The 20,717-nt window shown below is 44.3% G+C and overlaps 1 protein-coding gene across 10 annotated transcripts in view; it reads right to left on the bottom strand.

Annotated features, from left to right (window-relative positions):
• Positions 1-20,717, bottom strand: part of SVIL (supervillin) — a 243,371-nt gene that overhangs the window by 42,734 nt on the left and 179,920 nt on the right. For 7 of the 10 annotated variants that reach the window (XM_060097837.1, XM_060097833.1, XM_060097836.1 and 4 more), the window contains 5 exons: positions 17,816-18,059; positions 16,625-17,201; positions 15,578-15,803; positions 7,198-7,327; positions 3,347-3,394 (listed from right to left, as the gene is read on the bottom strand). In XM_060097837.1, coding sequence (XP_059953820.1) covers positions 3,347-3,394; positions 7,198-7,327; positions 15,578-15,803; positions 16,625-17,201; positions 17,816-18,059 — 1,225 coding nt within the window. The remainder of the gene's footprint in view (positions 1-3,346; positions 3,395-7,197; positions 7,328-15,577; positions 15,804-16,624; positions 17,202-17,815; positions 18,060-20,717) is intronic. The other 3 variants (XM_060097838.1, XM_060097839.1, XM_060097832.1) reach the window with 1 other exon arrangement.

The raw sequence follows: 20,717 nt of genomic DNA on the forward strand, positions 1-20,717 counted from the left end.
GTCTTTTCAACAAATGACTGGACATCCACATGCCAAAAAAAAAGAATCTAGACACAGGTTTTGTACCCTTCACAAAAATTAACTCAAAATGGCTCACAGACCTAAATGTAAAATGCAAAACTATAAAATTTGTAGATCACATAGAAAAAAATCTAGATGACCTTGGGTTCAGTGGTGACTTTTTAGATACAACACTAAATGCATGATCCATGAAAGAAATAGCTAACAAGCTGGACTTCATTGAAATTAAAAATTTTTGCTCTGTGAAAGACACTGTCAAGGGAATGAGAAGACAAGCCACACACTGGGAAAAAATATTTGCAAAAGACATATCTGATAAAGAACTGCTATCCAAAATATACAAAGAACTCTCAAAACTCAACAAGAAGAAAACAACCAATTTAAAAATGGGCAAATGATCTGAACAGACACTTCACCAAAGAAGACGTACAGATGAAAAGATGTTCAATATCCTATGTCATCAGGAAAATGCTAATTAAAACAACAAGATACTTCTACACACTTATTAGAATGGCCAAAATCCAAACCACTGACACCACCAAATGCTGGCGAGGATGTGGAGCAACAGGAACTCTCATCCATTGCTGGTGGGAATGCAAAATGGTCCAGCCACTTTGGAAGACAGTTTAGCAGTTTCTTACAAAACTAAACATACTCTTACCATAAGATCCAGCAATCATACTCTTTGATATCCAAATGAGTTGAAAACTTATGTCCACACAAAAACCTGCAATGGATGTTTATAGCAGTTTAATTCACAATTGCCAAAACTTGGAAGCAACCAAGATGACCTTCAGTAAGCAAATGGATAAATAAACTGGTCCATCCAGACAAGGATGATTATTTAGTGGTAAAAAGAAGTGAGTTATCAAGCCATGAAAATACATGGGGGAACCTTAAATGCATATTACTAAGGGAAAGAAGCCAATCTGAAGAGGCTATATGCTGTACGATTCTAACAATATGACATTCTGGAAAAGACCAGAAGTATGGAGACAGTAAAAGTATCAGTGGTTGCCAAGGGAAGGAGGAGGGGGGAAGAGGTAGGGATGAAAAGGCAGAGCACAGAGGGTTTTTGTTTTGTTTGGGTTTTTTGTTTTTTGTTTTTGGCCGTGCTCCACGGCACATGGGATCTTAGTTCCTCAACCAAGGATCGAACCTGCACCCCCTGCAGTGGAAGCGTGGAGACTCAACCACTGGACCGCCAGGGAAGTCCCACAGAGGGTTTTTAGGGCAGTGAAACTACTCTGTATGAGGTTACAACGATGGATACACGTCATTATACATGTGTCAAAATCCAGAGAATGTACGACACCAAGAGTGAACCCAAATACAAATGATGGACACTGAGGGAGAACAACTTGTCAACTGTAATGAATATGCCACCCAGTGGGCTATGCTGATAATGGGGGAGGCTGTGTGTGTGTGTTTTTGTGGGGGGGGTTAGGGGAAGTCTCTGCACTTTCTGCTCAATTTTGCTGTGACCCTAAAACTGCTCTAAAAAGTAAAGTCTATAAAAAATGTATACTGTATATATATATATACACACAAGACATGTGTATTATATAATATACATAATTTATATTTAAAGACTTCAGTAATATATCTTTTCTTTTAAAGTTTAACATTGACTTACTTAGAAGAAAACAGGCATTTCCCCCCTTAGTGATGGAACAGCAGGTTCGCTCCAGATTTCAGCCTCTTTTTTGGGGTGGACACCAGCTGGCAATGCAGGGCTGGGCTCCCACAGACCCGCATTCCTAACTTCAGAGGAAAGGCACTGAGGAGAGTGAGGGAAAGGCCGCCTTCGGGAGAAGAAACGGGGAGTTTCCACTTGTGAAGATGCCAGATGAATCCGGGAGGACCCACCAGACCCTTCCTCTGGCTGAAACCCTGTGCCTCTCCCTCAAAGACCTTTTGTCACCACTAGTCCTAAAGGAACAGAACAGTCATGAGATTTCTAGTTGTAGGCCACCTGAGAGGCGTGGTCCCAGGGTTGATGAGGAGACAGAAACCCTAAGGGGGAATGACCAGCCAGGTCCCACAGATGGAAGGCAACTAGCACCTGGGGCTCGTGGCAAAGGGGATGCAGCTACTGTTTCTAGCTACTTTGACCCCAGGGACATTCCAAGGGGAATAACAAACAATCACTGGTATTTTTAGCTTTAAACATCATCACGTATTATGTACCAACGTATCATATCAGCCCAGGCTAGGCCTCCCTTCTGTGGCGGGGTTCGGACGGGGTACAGTGGAGGTGGAGAGTGGGGAAGGAGGGCTGTGGTTGCCATGCCAACAGCACCATGGCAGCTAGCTCCCATCAGGACCGCCTCTTCCATCCTGTCTCTTCCACGCCCCAAAGCGCCTGGGCCACCTCCTCCTACTTTATCAAGATAGCCCCGGGGTCCTGCTTGGGCTCCTGACTCAATTTAGGATATAAATAAACCTTGGAGATTAAAATGGGGGACTTTCCTCTTCAACCAGTTACGTGACTATGAGATGAATTAATACCATAGGTCTCCCTAGGGGTCTGAGCGAAAGCTGAGATGTGGGTGACTGACCCTAAATATATGAAGTAGCGATTACATCTGCGCGCACACGCACACACACACACACACACACACAGAAATGCAGCAAAGGAGTTACTTCCCCAAATGAAACAAGTTTCTCCCTGCTGCTCAGAAATTGCAATGAGGCTTAATACGTGTAGGCAATTCCTCACCTGATTAATAGATACAAAAGACAGGTATTTATGGGCAGCAGGTATAGCAGGAGAATAAGTAGAAGCATATACAGGTTCCTATAGAGCAAAGCAAGAGGATTAGAGGTGAAAAGAGAAGATTTATCACAGCGGGATGGGGAAGGGGGAGGGACAAAAACAAGGATTTCTCTCACAGAAAGTTAATTTACTCATTGCAATTTCAATTCTCTTCCCCAAAGAGTCCGTCCTACTTGTTTCTTTTTTTAGAATGCTAACAGAAATCCCCACACAAGCACAGTAAATATACCCAAGTCAGCTCTGTGCAGTAATTGAGTTACTGGCAAGATTACTGCAATTTACAGAAGATATTCCGTGACACACAGGGGAACCCTGACTTTCATGGACCGTTTTAACATCGAATATAAAATATCTTCCTTAACGTCTTTCAAGATTTTTCATTCTATGGTTGAAACAAAATTTCAGGAAACAGGATAGCGCTCCACTCTGGATCAAGGTGGCATCTTGCCTCGGGATAAGAAAACCAAACAGAGAGGGGCACCAAGGGGAACCGTCGGGGATGAGAGTTACACGTGGCCAGGAGATCTGTGTGAGAGTCAGGCTTACCCAGAGCAGATTAGAAACGGCATTATCATCTGTAAATGCTCCTTCTTCCTACAGGTTAAAACAAATAGGAGACATTGCAGAGTGCTGGAAGGGTAGGATCGGGTTATGGTGTCACAATCATTTCCAAGAACTCTGTGCTGGGTTCCCGGAGAAGCATGCACATGCCCACACGATCGGGTGGCACAGACACCAAGTGAATTCATCACTCGTCAGCGGGATAATAACCTTTAATTTGGAGGTCGTACCAACAGCCTTCCTTGCCCTCTTAGCCTTGTTCCTTCAACTGACTTCATGCTCTTGAATTGTGATTTCGAATTTCAATGACACAGCCAATCAGAACAGGAATGTGGCAGACTGACCTTCCTAGAATTTTCCAGGACTTGTTCTGGGGACATCACAGACCTTAGCTTGATTCACTGACTGGACACGCTGATGGAAGCACAGCCAGATATCAAAACCTGATCTGTGACTCAGATGTGGACTCGGGGTTGTAACCACAAACTCTATACAGGGTTTTTATTTCCTGGAAAAACTCTGAAACATTAATGATTTATCTTGACCAAAGGGCACAGGAGTCACTGTCTCTGCCTTAAGTACTGAAGATGCCAAAATGGAGTTGGAATTTTAAATAATGATTTGGTGAAAATAGAGAACTGCAATTTAGTTGAAACAAAGAGACTCCTGCCAAATCCCTTTTCTTTCAAACTTGGCTTCATTTCATTTCTCTCACTCTTGGGATGGGATGAGTTACTCTGAAGGAAACTGTCTGCATACCATGCTCAAGTGGACACATTCCCTGCACTACAAGCCTGGCCGTACCTACAAACCAATGGGCTTTGCCATCTTTAGAACTAATTCTATACACTACAAGGGCAAAAATGTGTAAGTCAGGTTAGCAATGCCCTAAACCACGAACAGAAGGAAGGGAAGAGGGAGGGCGAGAGAGAGAAAACCCGAGCTATTCGTCGCAGGAAACGACAGGGTCCGCGAGGTAGATGATCGGCACTGCTAAGCTCCAAATCATCAATCCTGATTTTGGGGGATAAATTTGGAAAGCAAGGAACTGACGTTAAGTGACATCAGCTCTTGAGACATGACTGATCCTTTAGAAGGGAAAGGAAAACTCTAACTAACCTAAAATCTAACCTCAAATCTATTCATGGACCAAAAGAGTATTTTCTTCCATATAGGACCCCCGGTGAGATGCGGGTTAGAGCGCCAAAAATTTGTTTTGTTTTGGGACAAACCCTTTGACAGAAACAAAAACTGTTTTAGATTTTCAAGGCCTCCTTTACATCATTTTTTTTTAATGTGGCTGCATGACAATCTCTAATTACTCGCGTGGCTCGCATTATATTTTTACTGGACAGCGTGGGTTTTCACAGGAGAAGTGATTTATATAGAGGCCAGTCTCCATCTCCTGCTTCCTCTGCTTCTCCACAGGCTGTAACTCGTGGGACCCTGCTCACTGCACACAAAAGCTCGAGGAGGCCAAAGGGTAAAATGTTTCATAACCACGAATGTGTGCATTTGATGAACTCAGAAACTGTGCAGGAAGTGATGACCTGACTGTAAATCTAGTCCCTTGTCCCTTGGTGCAAAAGATGGAAGGTTCCAGAGCTTGTGCCCCTAGCAAGTCTAGCTCCAGCCCAGGCAGCAAGCTGCCATCTGCATGGAGCACGTGTCATGAATGTCCTTCCTTCTCCAGAGAAGCGGCTGGACACCCAGCGAGCCCTGGCCATGTCTCAAGCACCTCCCCCAACAACCAGCTGCCCCGGGGGACTGTCTTAAGGCAGATCAGGTTCAAGGCAGCTCTCCTGCTTCATCTGAGCTGGTGAAGGTGTGGCTGAAATACACGGCCGGCCCTTGGGAAGACATGAAGCCAAGGGCTTATCAGAGGCCATGGGAAAACCACCCGACCTCAACAGAACTTGTGATTTCCCAATGCCTGCTACAAAAACTGAAAATGGGTGGGCTTATTTTAACTTCAAAGAGCTTATTGTCTTGGGCCGAAGTGAACTAGGTCACTCAGCAGGAGACCGACGGTGAGTTCACTGCTGGTGCAGAATCCGCCGCGTCCAAGTCCGTGAGCCCGACACCACTTCCCACTCAAGCCAGGGGCAACCGCGGTCACCGCCTCCCATCTCTTGCCTCCCAAGAACCTCTGCCTAGTGTTAAGGCCATTCTGTTCTCACCCGCTACTCCCATCCTTCTGGGTTACCCAGCCTCGGATGATCCCTGTCTCCAAAGTGGGTGGAGCATTGAAATCGATTCCACTGTTCACGAGGGCTCTACCTGGCTTTGTGCTTTGTAGCTTTACTTTTCACCGTGCCCTGCGGGACCTGCTAGGGAAGGTTTCTTTGCATCTTTGGACATGACCAAGAATGAAGCGCTCAAGTTATGTGTGAACCAATGATTTCAAATCAAGCTTTTAAAGAAAGTTTGTGGGTGATGGGGATCAATGATTTGAGGAACAGAGTTTACTTTCACTTCCGGATCTCCTTCTGGAAATCCAGATTTCCTACACAGGTGCTGTAATATCCAGTCAGATTTGAGAACTTTACAAATGGCTGAGCTTTAACTGTCTTTAGTCATTATCTTCCATGTCATGTCTGTGTCTCAAAAAAGAGAATTCAAATTGCTGTTTCAGTTTAACCTGTGAAAACACAGAAGTGCCACAGGAAACAGTCAGAACTCTCTCCTCACAGCCCTGTGGACACACCTCCTTTGAATGTAAGTTTCTGAACGCCTGAAGGTCACGTTCATCATTTCTTTCTTCCACGGATGCTTATTAAATTGTATTAGATTAGAAGGGGTCCAGGTGATCCTCTGCTTGTAAGTATTTTGTTTTCCTTTTTTTTTTTTTTTTTTTTTTTGTGGTACGCGGGCTTCTCACTGTTGTGGCCTCCCCCGTTGCGGAGCACAGGCTCCGGACGCGCAGGCTCAGTGGCCATGGCTCACGGGCCCAGCCGCTCCGCGGCATATGGGATCCTCCCAGACCGGGGCACGAACCCATATCCCCTGCATCGGCAGGCGGACTCTCAACCACTTGCGCCACCAGGGAGGCCCTGTTTTCCTTTTTGTTTGAAGACTTTTGAGCCTAGAAGTTGGCCAGTGGGTGTGTCACAGCGTCTACCTTGCCCCCAGCCAGCAGGTGCATTGGCAATCACAGGGCCATGCAGTGGGCAAGTCACCGTCTGCTTTCAAAGTGTGCACTGACTGGTCAAAGCTGGTCATCATTACTAGTAATTTAGCAATTACATTTGCCTATGAAGAAATGCTTGCCTGTATCAACAACAGTGTATTACTTTTCTCGAAACTTGTCACATACTTTGCCATACCTTCTCAATAAAAGGCTTACCTGCTCATCATGAAACATGTCTTCAATTATGAAATCAGTCCTCACCGACCACAATTATGTTCTTCTCTTGTATACTCCTGTTTTAAACCTCGGCATAGGACGTTCAAGCCCATAATTTATATGCAACTTAGAAACGGTTAGCGGTCAATGACAGTTTTTCATTCTAAAGACTTTAATAACACCGTAAAGTCAGACTTCATTTAAGAAGGTCTGAAACCGAAGTAAAAGCGCACACTTCCAAATTTAGGAACTTGCTTGCTGATGCATTAGGTACGTGGTGCTGTTCCCAGTTCTAGAACATCTCAAGACTTTACCTGGTGATCAATTGAAGCCGCTGTGGGACAGACTTTTTAAAATGTGGACACTCGTGGCAAGAGAGTGCTATGCTTCCCAGGGTAGTAACCAGTTAAGTTATGCATGCTCGCCTGGTGGATGCACGTCCAAGCGTGATGTTAGTTAGAATGCTTTTCCCGTGCACGGACAATGTTACCTTCTTCTTGAGTGACTGTCCCGTTTCTTGGATGTGCAGGCTGCTGGTGACGGACGCTTTGCCATACTCCTGCTTTCTGTTAAGTCTGTTTCTCCAGTCTTCCTCACCACTTTTCTTCAACAGGGCTAATCTAAGGGGAAGACACGCCGACCAAAAAGAGTTCAGCACCAACGCTTCCTGGTAACAGAACCACAGTTTAAGTCATCCAGAAGTCTTTGCCCGAGAAATGACCACCGCTGCCTAATTTGAATCATTCTGAATGTCACTTATTCTGAAAAAAGTCTGTCTGGAAAAACAGTACAGATTACTATATTATGTAGATTATTATATTTTCTAAGATGGCCCCAACAGTCTTAAAATCGGATTGAAATGCAAAGCTGAAAACTGACTTTCCCAGATAAAAGATGCAACATCATTCTACCAAAGGAATATCTCTGTTTTTTCCTTGCCTTTGGGCTGAGAGCAGGAAGGAAAATAAAAGTAAACGTCCCCAGAGAAAAATGTCTTCTAGTGATCCCTTCTGGTCACTTGATGAATTAACATTTAATGACTAAAGCTGGATAGCAGAAATGGGTTTAAAAATTTAAAGCTATTGACAATCTCTGGATATCACATGTTTTAATTACAGGTAAAAGATGATGTTAAGATGTCCTGTATTCTAAGTCCTGTTCTTTTCTTCCAAATGAACTTGGTCTTTCCAATCTGCCTTCTTAATACAGAAACTTCTCTGTAAACCCATTTTTAAAATTATCATTTCAATTTTCCTCAGGGGAAAGCGATATACAAAAACAGAATCTAATGAACTGAGGTTTTTACCTGACCTACTTTAGTTCAACTATGGTGTGACTTGATAAAAAGCTGCTTGGATGTTAAAATCTATGAAAGGTTATTCTCATGAACATGAGGCTGTTTCAGTCTTGGGCATTTAAGTTGGACAAACACAGGAAAGATAAAAGGCACAAAAGTGGTGATCACTAAACTCATCTGAGCTGATGCTCAAACAATTTAAAGATTAGGGAAAAAAATGATTCGACTCCTTTCCCTCTGGTGAGCCTGCTGGGCTGGTCTCTTAAACATTCATTAGTGCATGTCCATAAAGAGTGTATTTTTAAGCAACACATCAGTGCTCATTTGGCTGTTAACTCCTGTCAAGTAACCTGGTCTCCGTTCCTTATTGGTCACAGTGGGAACTGAACTAGATGGTTTCTAAGGGCCCTTCTACCGAGTGTCCTGACTCCGTTAAACATCTGAATTGGAGATGGGATGAAATATATCATACTCCACGATAAAAGTTTAGTTAAGCAAATAAGAAAACAGATTTTGCAGTAAATATGACTCCATGTACATCTACAAATTCATACAGAATCATACTGTATATTTGTATTCGCTCAGTCAAATAATGGAAAGCAAGCTATAAAGAACTCCCCAAGGAGTTCAAGGAGGGCAAGGGCTTCAAACTCTGGACCTATCCCCTTTCCCGACCTCTTCCTTTTCCTTCCCTTCCCTCCTGCTATGTGACAACAGATAAGACCCAATATTCACTCCACAAAGCTGGTATAACGCCGCCTCGTTTATCTGTGATGTTGTGATTTATAATAAATATATACTTGGTCTTTGTCCCCTTTCCTGGCACGGGAGCTCCTACAACTTCTGGAATTTCCTGAATGATGAGAGTGGTAATGGTATCGTATGTGGATGAGGTGACTTTTGGAAGCATCTAAGTGTGGGCTTGTTGCCAGGGGAACCAACCCTGTGATTAGAGAGTTAGAACTTTCAGTCCCCCCCCCGCCCCCGCTGACCTCCAGGGAGGAGAAAGGGGCTTCAGATTAACTACATCACTGGCCACTGGTGATTCAACTCAATCAGGCCTATGTAATGAAGCCTCCATAAAAAAGCCAAAAGGACAGGGTTCCGAGAGTTCTTGGGATGGCAGACAGGTGGAGGTTTGGGGAGGGTGGTGCGCCTCGTGAGGGCATGAAACTCCACACCATCTCCTTACACCTCGCCTGTGCATCTCTTCTATCTGGCTGTGCCTTAGTTACCTTCTTTGATAATAAACTTGAAGTCTAGTAAATAAATATATTTCTGTGAGCCACTGTGGCAAAGTAATTGAGCCCAAGGAGAAGGCTGTTGGAACCTCCAGTCTGTAGCTGGTGGGTAGGTCAGAAGCACAGGTGACAGCCTGGACTCGCCACTGGTGTCTGCAGAAAGGGGGAGGGGCGGTCTTGTGGGACAGGGCGCTTACCCTGTGGGGTCTGAGGCTGTCTCCAGGTAGACAGTGTCAGAACTGGGTGGAACTGTAGGACGCCCAGCTGGTGTCAGACAATGGCTTGATGGTGAGGGAAAAAATCCACACTGGAAACTAGAGTCAGAATCTTGCATCTAAGACCCTACTTGCTCTCATTTAGCCCCAAAGTCTATAATCTATGACGCTTGGCAATATTCTGCATTCTACAAGGGCTAGTTCGTGTACTTGAAAACAGATTCTAATTTCCTTTAAGGGTTTCCATCTGAATGTCAGACTATATAAGGACTAAGATTTATCTTTCCTCTAATTATTCTGAGTGAGTCAGTTTTATTCTAACAGGAAAAAATAATCAAATAAAATCAAATCATGAGAAGAAATCATGAGTATTTGCACGCTGCAGTAGAGCTTTCAAAGCGTCTATAAAGGAGACTTCCAAAAGGTAAGCATGCCAGTACCACCCAAATGAAGATGTATTTCCAATTCCTCATCTTGTGAACACAGACATTCGTCTAACTGATACTCTCCTTACCGCTCAGAACCAGCTCTGACTTCACCCTTGACCTAGACCAGCAGTTATTCATCTTGGCTACCTTACCTTTGCAATCAGATTAGAGTCCAAGTGATTTCAGAGAAATTTAAAAAATCAAATGCAGCCTCAGAAGTTGCATTTATTAAAAAGAATGCACTATGGTCCCTAAGGGCATTCTCAGAAATAAGGTCCCAAATGTCTGAAGCCATGCCAACATCATCTAAATAATCATGTGGTTACCCTGGCGGCTGCACAGAGGAATGGAAAACTGATTTAGAAAAAGGCAAAGTATGGATCTGTAATCACTCTGTAGTCCACCGCGTACTCACTCTGTTGATCTGCTCAGCAACCTCTAAGAAACTGGATATTGTTGCTCCGAATGAGACATGGGTGCACACACAGGCCAAGGATGTCACTGACCCAGGTCACCCTGCATGTCACTGGGGCAGGGAGCTCTGGTTCCCACCCCGGCACGTCCTGGCTTGCTTCACTAGTTGTGTGTAAGCTGACCAGGCACGTTTTCGCACTCATGTGTTAGGAACTGTACTGTAATTCTGGCTTTTTTATATATTTCCCCCTCTCCTGGGATAGCCTTCAAAGAATTCCTCCCTTCCAAGAGCCTGAAATCTTGCTATTAGATATGCTGGCAGGGTATCCAGGAACTTCCAAAGACTACAGAGTAACCAAAATAATAGGGAAGAAGCTGTGCTTCAGTTGAGCCCACGTGGTATTAGGCCCAGCCGGAGCCTGCAGAGTGCAAGTGACGGAAAACAAGTAACACGCACTGAAACATACATGTATTTTTCCTGTCCGCTTAGATTTCCGACTTGGTGTTGAACAAGCTGAGGAGGGTGGGACACCTTTCCAAATGCCTTCTCTCCTGCAATCTCATGACGCTCCTGAGTCCCCGCAGACCACCGTGCACTGCAGAGGGCTGGGGTGGGTTGGGGGCAAGCGTCTGGTCCTGCACATACCATAAATTACTGCCTATGCAACTCAAACAGCTGTCAGCACTTTTAACGTCCATCAAGTCCAAGTGCTACTTGCAGGGCTGGGGTGTTGAGAGCCCTGGGCATCTGCTTAGTCTGACGCTGAGAACCCGTGAGTTATTCACCCCAAGGCCTGGCTGGGGCCACCATGATATGGGTGCCTGCCAGGCCACGGGGAAACGGCTCTTCCTCCAGCCACAGCCCATGCTTTCCCAGCAGGGAATACTGGCCTGAGGCGGGCTCTTCCAGCAGCACTCGTCTGACAACCCTGCTCGACTGCAACAAGTTTTGCAGGCGCGGCAGCCAGGGCTGGGTCAGATACGGCCCCGCAAACCGAATGCCTCTACGATGCAGGACTTTTTTCTCCTCCCTCCTTTAAAGATGCCCCCTCATTTCAGAGAATCGCAAACACCACACCGATAAGGCTGAACAGCACGGGTTAGTCCTTAGATCAGATCTTGGCCTTGGCTGGTTTATAGGCTGGAGGAGTGAACTAATATGTCTTTTAAATGAGGGCAAATCAAAGATCAGAAAAGGAGGCAGCAAAGGAAAGATACCTCTGTCCGTAACGCCGACGGAAACCTGGGGCCCTCCAGTGGCTGAAATCTCCGGGCCACAAGGTAAGAACCTCGAGTCTGGCTGGGTGGAAGGTGGGGCTCGCGGGGAACACAGGGGGACCCCAGCCAGGCCCTATAAGGCAGGAGTCTGCAGGCTCAGCCAGAGGCATGGGAGGCCTCTTCAGCATTCCTGGGAGTTCAATACATCCTTACGCTCCATCAATTTCCCAGGGGAAGGACGGCTCTTTTGCCTTTTTTAGGCATCTTCTCCCCCCGAAAATGAAAACACAGAGCAGTTGTTTCAGTAACGGTGGAAAAAAGATTTCTAAAAGCCTAATAAACTTCTAAAGAGGTATCAAAGGTTTTATCCCTAAATAACACAAAATATATTCGATTTACCATGGTTTTCAAAGACGTGCCCCATAAGGGACGATTTAAACCCAAACCACGTAGGCAGTTATGAAACAGTGATTTTATTAATCCAATGGGAAAAGCAGAATATAGCCTTAACTTTATGCTAGTTATGATCCAAGCTTGACGTTCGAGATGTCATAAAAGAGGAAGAAAGAAAAGGACTTTTAGATATGTTTCCCCGACCGTCAAACATGTTCCAAAAGAGGAATGTAGGGAGGATTTCCTCTGATGTCTCAGTTGCTCCCCTTTCGTAAGTCTTAGTTTATATCTACGAAATGGGGATAGTATTGCCCCTTCGAAGGGCTGTCTTCAGCCCTCAATAAGGTCACACAGGGGAAATGCCTTGGCCAGCCTAGGACCCTCGGTGGTCCTCCGTACGGAGGACTTAAGATGCTCAAATCCTGAGCAGGAAAGACAGATGCACAAGATCAAGGAAGGCAGAACCACATCCTCAGGCTGCAGCTGCCTAGAAGAAATGATGAAAGAACTTGTCAAAGTCCGGTCTCTACTTCTGAAGAGTCTGAAACATGACAGTGAAATTTGAAACTAGTGATGCCAAGAACACGTGAGCTGAGAAAGTCAGTACAGGAGGAGGGTGTACTCCAAGCACTGCTGTCCCGTTAGAATTTCTGCCCTCTAACCGATGTCCCTCTGTGAGAACACACGTTAGCTGCTGAAATGCTGACGTGAACACACGGCAGCCTTGTCACGTGTACTGAGAGGAAGAGTTGATGACCAGCCCCTGGGGGTGGTCCTATTGGCCATGTGGCCCCAGAGGCCACTGGAATTCAACCTCTCCTTCCGCGAAATGAGGCGGTCAGAGGAATTAGAATAAGGTTTAAAAGTTCTGTTTTATATGTCATCTCAAAAAAGGAAAGCCCAAAGGAATATAAGAGCATACTTATTTTTAATGGTCAAGCTTCATTATTTTATTTTAACAGAAGGGAGTAATAGAGACCCCCGCCCTTGGGGAAAAGCTATCGCATATGGACCGTAAAGATATATAGCTTTAGCAAAGTACAAATAAAAGTACCATCAACATAAGGGGGGGGTGTAAGATCTCTGGCAATATATTTTGTTTTGGCATAATTTTTTACAAACATAAATGCTAAGTAAAGTGTCCCTCCTCCTCTTTTAAATGTACAGTTTGACTATTAAACTGAATAGCTGAAAATTTAAGAAGCATTCTCATGATCATGCTTCTGGACAGACTGGGAACAGGAGCCCATTGGATCTGTGAGAAGCGCTATCTCCCACCAGCCAGGAGGTCCGTGTGTACACAGTCGACTTTGAACACCCTTCAGGCAGCTCACAGCAACCTTACAGCCATCCTCCATCTCCTCAGACATCTACAAAGCCCGGGTTAGGGAGTTGCACCTTTACAGCACCTCGTGTTTTTTAAAAATTACAATTTTACAGTAGGATTAAAACTGTTTTTGGAAAGAGAGAAACTAAAATTCACTAAAAACAGGCAAGTGAACCAAGAATGACTGCATAGCAGATACGACATTTGATGAAGTTTTTTTGTCTAACAGACAGAATATACCCCAAGATGGGGAATCTCTTTAAAAGCCTTTGAGAGAAGGGGTATATTATTATTTTCTACTGGAATTTTACCCCAAGAATGTTTTCTGATGGGTAAAACATCAGACCTTGTGTATAAGTGATACTTATCATTATTTCCCTTAAATGGTACCTCGTCCTTCTCACCTAACCAGTTATCAATAGTTGGGTCTCTGGAGGGTGTGGAGAAAAGGGAACCATCCTACACTGTTGGTGGGAATGTAAATTGCTGCAGCCACTATGGAGAACAACATGGAGGTTCCTCAAAAAACTAAAAATAGAGCTACCATATGATCCTGCAATCCCACTCCTGGGCATATATCCAGAGAAAACTATAATTCGAAAAGATACACGCACCCCTATGTTCACAGCAGCAGTATTCACAATAGCCAAGACATGGAAACAACCTAAATGTCCATCGCCAGATGAATGGATAAAGAAGATGTGGTACATATATGCAGTGGAATATTACTTGGCCATGAAAAAGAATGAAATAATGCCATTTGCAGCAACATGGTTGCAGCTAGACATTATCATAGTAAGTGAAGTAGGTCAGGCAGAGAAAGACAAATATTATATGATATCACTTATATGTGGAACCTAAAAAATAATACAAATGAGCTCATTTACAAAACAGAAACAGACTCATAGAAAACAAACTTATGGTTATCAAAGGGGAAAAGGGGGGGGAGGGATAAATTAGAAGTATGGGATTAACATATATACACTACTATATATAAGATAAACAAACCCTACTGTATCGCACAGGGAACTATATTCTATATCTTATAATAACCTATAATGGAAAAGAATCTGAAAAAAATATACAAGTAACTGAATCACTTTGCTGTACACCTAAAACTAACACAATATTGTAAATCAACTATACTTCAATTAAAAAAAAAAGTTAGGTATCTGGGATCAAACCCTCTTTGAGCCAGTTTCTGTGGAGAGGACTTCATGCCAGAACAGGTCAAACTGCTTCCCTGATTCAAGCATCACTCCTTTTATTTAGCTCACCCCTTTGGCCCCAACACCCATGCCTCCTCAGTCTTGTAGGTATTCTGTATTTTGAATTTTAGATAATTAAAGGCTAAAGAAAATAAGCTTTAACAGTCTCATTAATTTGTTAATCTATTTAATATTTTATGAATATTATTCAAAAGTTTGACTTGAAAAACCGAAGGAAGAGTTTTCACTGTGGTTTGATACATCGTCTTAAGTAGTTGGAAATGTACTTAGAAAAAAATCAGAGTGGCCAGTGCCGCTCAGAGCAAGAAAACTCCTCAACAGTGGAGGTGCTAAGGAGTGATCCGGGTGGGCGGAACCATACTTCTGCCAATCAAATTGGGAAATTCACGAGAACATTCCGGACCCAGTCCTCCTGTCACTCACATCCTCTGCTGAAGGCTGACACAGAACATACAACCCCAGATATTTCACTCCGATTCTTCGTATCTGTCCTCTTTATCTCCTCTGAACCCTCCATGACCCTTTGAATGAAATGAGCTTTCAGTGTTACTTAATGCTCAAATGTAGTCTTTCATAGCTAGTACCTGAGAGGAAATGTCTAAATGCAGTGCAGAAGAGTCACCCATTTTACTTTCTGTGAAGCAAACAAAACTTAGATTCTAATTCCCAGGATTTATGTCCTAAATGTTAATTTTTATCCGTTCACTCCACATATAATTTACACTGACAAACAGTCACAAGCAGTGGACACATTCAGTTTCAAGCCACGTGTATCTGAAAGGGAAAGAGCCAAGATCTCTGCCCCTGTCACTGGCTGGTCAGAGAACTGAGTATAAAACAAGAAAACAGAAGCACCACAAAAGAAGCAGGCAGAAGTCTGCTTCTGTTTGTCTCCTCGTCTGAGTCTTGAAGCAGCATCTCCCAGCGTCAGGAAACCAGGCACGGGGATAAACGCGGTTTCCTCTCAAATGCCCTGAGAGCACAGTCCCTCTGGTAGCTGGATTCATGAGTTTCTCTCTTTGCCCATTCCTCAGATCTTTTTCTAAAAGCAAGTTGTACGACGCCCTCCCACCAGGAAAGTTCCTTCTCAATCATTAAATCTCGTTACCTTTCTTTAATGGACATGGTTTTGCTGGGAGAGTCGAGGATGCCCTCCGCCGCTGGTGCTTTGATCTCTTCAGCAGCAAACATTGCACACGGACTCCGATAGTGCTTCTCCTGCGGCTGATCAGAGGGATCTTGCTGCTTCCAGGACACGGGGGTTACAGTCTGAGCGACCGGTCTCCCAGCAGCTGCGCCTGCCTGCTCAGCAGCGGGATCCCCGAACTCTGCCACTGGGAAGCAACGAAGCCCTGTCAGCACTTACTCCCCTGCGCAAGCATTCTTTGAGCCCTTCACCCTGACCCCGACCCCGGATGACCCGCACTTGGAGTTCAATCCATGGGCACATGGCAGGCTACCCAATCCACTTGGATTTATGCAAATCTGGGGCGCGCTCTAGTCCCTGAGGAAACCACACTTCCCAGTGAATGACTCCACCCAGCGACTTCTTTTGTGACAATTGGTCTTCCTACGTGCGAGACACAGGAAGTTGGTTTGGACTACACACTGCAGAATGTTTCTACGCCTCCAAAACAATACTTTGACATTTCACATGGGTCATACTCCCAAACCAAAGCCACTATTATAACTGACACACTATCATTTTATGGAAATGCAGAAAGACAATTACAGTCCCCTGCAGCATGGCTTGCTAGTCTGCACAAAAAGGATCTAGGAAGAGAACCTGAAACCCAGAGACTGGGTTCCAGCCCTATTCCCTATGCTCACCCAGCCCGGGACCTTTGGGGTCATCAATTTCTAAAAGGAGCCAAAAGAGCTAGGGGTTCACAAGGCTGTCGTGTGGTGACAAAAGTCATCAAAAACCCTTATCAAGATGTGTGAAAGCACTTCAGGTATTTTTATGGCAGAAACATTGATGAGTCCACCGAACAAGTCAGGTTCAAGAGGAAGAAAAGTCTGGGGAGGGTATGATTGACAGTAGACTTTCCATCAACACTTAACACTTAGTTGTCAACTGCCTTCATAATTCAGTTAAAAACAATCCCAAACACATGCGACCCACCAAGCAGAAAGGAAAGGAGCAGTAAGTTACCTTTCAGCGAAAACTTCCTCTTTGTGACGTTCTCCACGTCCACCTTCTCTTCAAAGAGCTGCCTGTCCTTCCAGTCCGGGCTCCCCTGTGCGGTGCTTTGTGCAGTGGAAAATTCCTTCGGTTCATCACCGAACTGAGCCACGGGAGGATGGGCGAGCTCCAGGCTTCCTTTTCTCGGAGCAGCATAGATGGGTTCCTTATGGCCATCTCCTTCCCGGACTCTGCTAAGCGTGGGGCAGGATGGCTCAGCTTCCTCGAAGGAGCCGTACTTTGTAACACCACCATCTCCACCTGTCAAGACTCCCTTGCTTTCTGTCTCTTCAAATTCCCTCGACATTCCTTTGCTCCCGCCAGCCTCTACCGAAGACTGCCAGCCTTGGGGTTTCAGGATGCTTCGGACTGGAGCGTCTGAACTTTCTAGCAAAGAAGGGAACTTCTGCTCAGAGGCACTGGAGCTGTCATCCAGCGGTGGCTTTGTCCGAAGATTCCCTGCGTACATGGGGGTGACGGTAGATGCCGGGGTGGACACAGATGTGTTAACCGTGGGGCAGAAAGGGATGAGCTTGCCACTTTGCACCTGGGAGGACACAGTTCAAAAGGAAAAAGCTGATGTAAAAACACCACCTAGGGACTTCCCTGGAGGTCCAGTGGTTAGGACTCCGCACTCCCAATGCAGGGGGCCCGGGTCTGATCCCTGGTCAGGGAACTAGATCTGCAGCTAAAGATCCTGCGTGCCGCAGCTCAGACCTGGTGCAGCCAAGTACATAAATAAATATTAAAAAGTAAAAATAAAAACACCGCCTGTGTAAATACTGCTGGATGGATTGACATGCATGGAGACACTACACTTGGGGCAGTTTTCCTGCTTCTCTGGGTGAGAAACCAATCCTAGACGTAGTTGTATAAATGCATCTCGTTAATCAAATCATCTGGGGGAAAAGCAGGTCATGCGCCCTATTTTTCTCCCCGAAAGGGACCCAGCTCCAGATGACTTCAGCCATGACGCGAACAAGAGAAGAGCTCCATCCTCGGCATGGTTATATCCTTAAGAACGAAGTTATTGCCAAGTAACGACAGGTAACACGGTTTACAGGTAGATGCCCTGACTATATCGCTAACCTCAGAGGGACACCGTGTTCCCATCTTTTAAGGACATATATGCAAACTGGAGCTGGATCACAGGCCACCCACCTGTTCCACCTCTCCAAGCGTGACCGGCTGGGTTTGATAGCGAGCATTCATCCTCCTGTGTCTCACGTCTAACCTGTTCCGCGTTGAAATCGCTTTTGAGACCGGCTGGGACAGTTTGTTAAACAAGGCCAACTTCTCCGCTAAGCTCAGGGTGGAGAGGTCAGGCTCTCCTTGCTCAGCAGAATCTTTGCCCTCATTTGCCTGGTCTCTGGCTAACGCCTTCTGGTGAGCAGATGCCTGCAATCTGCAAGGGGGAAAAAGTCAACCACACACAGGGAGACAGACAGAAGCCCACTGCTAAGTTTGTCTGTTAACTTTCTTCCAAGTGTCACTTCAATTGGGAAAAGGGCTTATTTTTCCCCACCTAGATTTAAAGTTGTGGGCAGCTGGTTAGCTATTAACAAGACAACAGCATAGGCTGGGGACCCTTGCATGGTCAATATCACACAGAGCAGATTTTCAGCTCTGGATTATTTCTAAAAATTGAATTCCCTATTTAAGGAATCAAAGTCGCCTTGGTATATACCTTATCTTGGAGAGATGAGCTGTACTGTTAGTATCAACAATAAATAAGGCTAAAGGGAGTCCACAGACATTACCTAGGGCATATTTAGACATTATCTAAAGGTGTGGTTCAGCAGGTGGTCTTTACATTTTAAATAATTAGGAAATAACACAGTCATTCTATCAACAGCGCTATCTACAACACAGGGTTTTGATTTTTACTTGCTAAACACAAATAGCTTAATTGTAAAGATTCTCTCCCTCTTTTTAGTCTAGTATTTTCTCTCATAGGTTTCTACCTGTTTCCTGAAAGGTAGTTAAATCTGAAATTCCAGGTAACTTGAAAACTGAAGGAAATGTCAGGGCTGATAAATGCTTCCAACATCCCAGGTAGAGGAAAAGGCTTCTAGTTACCGGGTCAGTTCATCTTTGAAGGTCTAAGACAATGTACCTTCTGCCACTGGCAAATCTAATTCTAAATCCAGTGAAAAATATATTCTGCCTTGACTCTGATTAACCAGTGCCTTACAAGTTGTCCCAGACAAGAGAACAGTGTCAGTTTTCCAGGGCACAGTGAGGATGGGAGTAAGGGGACCTGAGTCCTGGCATCTTTCCTGAGGTCCAGTGAAGAACTGGGAAGGATGGTGACCCGCTTCCCCAGAGAGAGCCGCTTCCGGACGATGCCAGCTTTATCTCTGCACTGTCATTTTACTCTTTTTAATTTTAGCTTTAGCCTTTGCATTTGGCCCATAATAGTAAAATAGAGGGGATATTTACATGCCTTAAGGACATCATTTTAAAACACCACAATTTAAAACATAACAGTAAAACAGTAAAACATCTAAGTTCAGACACTATAAACTGTTATTGTCCCAATCCCCAAATAGAACGGCATTGTCTATCTATTAGAAACAGGATTGTTTTTAAACATGTATTTATGTCTAGAAGTGTTTAAAAAAAACTAGGTATTATCAGACTTTCAACATTCAGGTTAACGTCCTATTTTTCTGTTAGTCTTTATTAAGTGCTAGGGTCTTAGATGAAGAATGAAATTTTTTAGGGATGACCAGGATTATGAAAAACAAACAAAACAAACGGATAAGTGGGTTAGTGGGATCTGAGTTCCAAGACATAATGAAAGCCCGTGGATGAAATGCCGTCATATGCAGGCCGACGTGAAGTGCCCAGTGTGACAAAGCAAAATGCCCCACGTTCCCTGGGACAACTCCTTGTTTGTCAAACAAATGACAGGCATTGAAGATCTGAAGATGCACCTCTGCCCTCAGTGCGACATGCAGCTACTTCTGTCCAGTACCTGGCAGGCTGCCCGGGGCTCTTAGCTACAGTGGGACTAGGATGTCTTGTCATTACAGGGTGGGTGGCCACAGAGCACGAAGCAGGGGTAGGTTCGCTTTAAAAGCAATTTTGCCAAAGATGGAGCATTCATAGGGAGAGAGAAGAAAAGAAGCATTAAGGAAGGTGTAGTTGTCAGTTCAGAAACATTAACTCAAAAATACTGGAACAAAATCCTTTGCTCATTTCTTAGGGAAAATCACAAAAGAACTTGAAAAGCAATGACAAACTCAGGAAATAAGAGACAGAGGTGACCAAAGTCAGTGGAATAAGAATAGGTTTTCAGAGCTTGGAAAGGATTTAGAATATTTAGAATAAGTGTCCCGGTTTAAAAAAAAAACTTTAAAGAAAGCTAGTATTAACCAACCACCAGCAAAGCAGCAGGTTATGTCCGTGTTTTACAATGTTGTTCTAAGCTATTTTTAAAAAGAGTCAGGGTCCTCATATAATCTATAAGCACATCAAAGTACATTCAGCAAGTCGGATAAGAGGATAATTTTTGCTTATATTTACTGTTTTGCTCCCAGGAGTAGTTGCTTCTTATTTTACAATAGCCACTCAAATATTAAAAACAAAAACAAAAAACTGATTTGCTAAGAGTTCCCAATGAATACAAGATGTACTTGTCCACAAATACACAGAGAAGTGAAGGAACTTAGGGCAGCTGAGTCAACAGCAGGTTCACAGTTGGGGCTGTAGATGCCCTCAGTGAGACGAACTTCATTTTTTCAGGAAGGGTGTGTATATGTGTGTGTCTGGGGGGAAAACAATTTTTTAAAAAACTAGTAAAAGTTTTCACTTTAAGGGAAGCAGTAATCCCTGGATGAATTACTTTGGGAGATTCATTCTGAACACATTGGGACAATGCTCAAAACCTACCTCCCATGGTTTGGAAAGTTATCAAACTTCCAATTAATCTTTAAAAATTTGTGATTATTTAAAAACAAATCAAGAGAACCCTTATCTTTTTGAGATACGGACTAAAATATTTATGGCTGAAATGATACCTGGGGTTTGCCTGAAAATACTGCAGCAGGAAGTGGGA

This window comes from Mesoplodon densirostris, chromosome 4, assembly GCF_025265405.1.
Source record: "Mesoplodon densirostris isolate mMesDen1 chromosome 4, mMesDen1 primary haplotype, whole genome shotgun sequence".
Taxonomy (NCBI): Eukaryota; Metazoa; Chordata; class Mammalia; order Artiodactyla; family Ziphiidae; genus Mesoplodon; species Mesoplodon densirostris.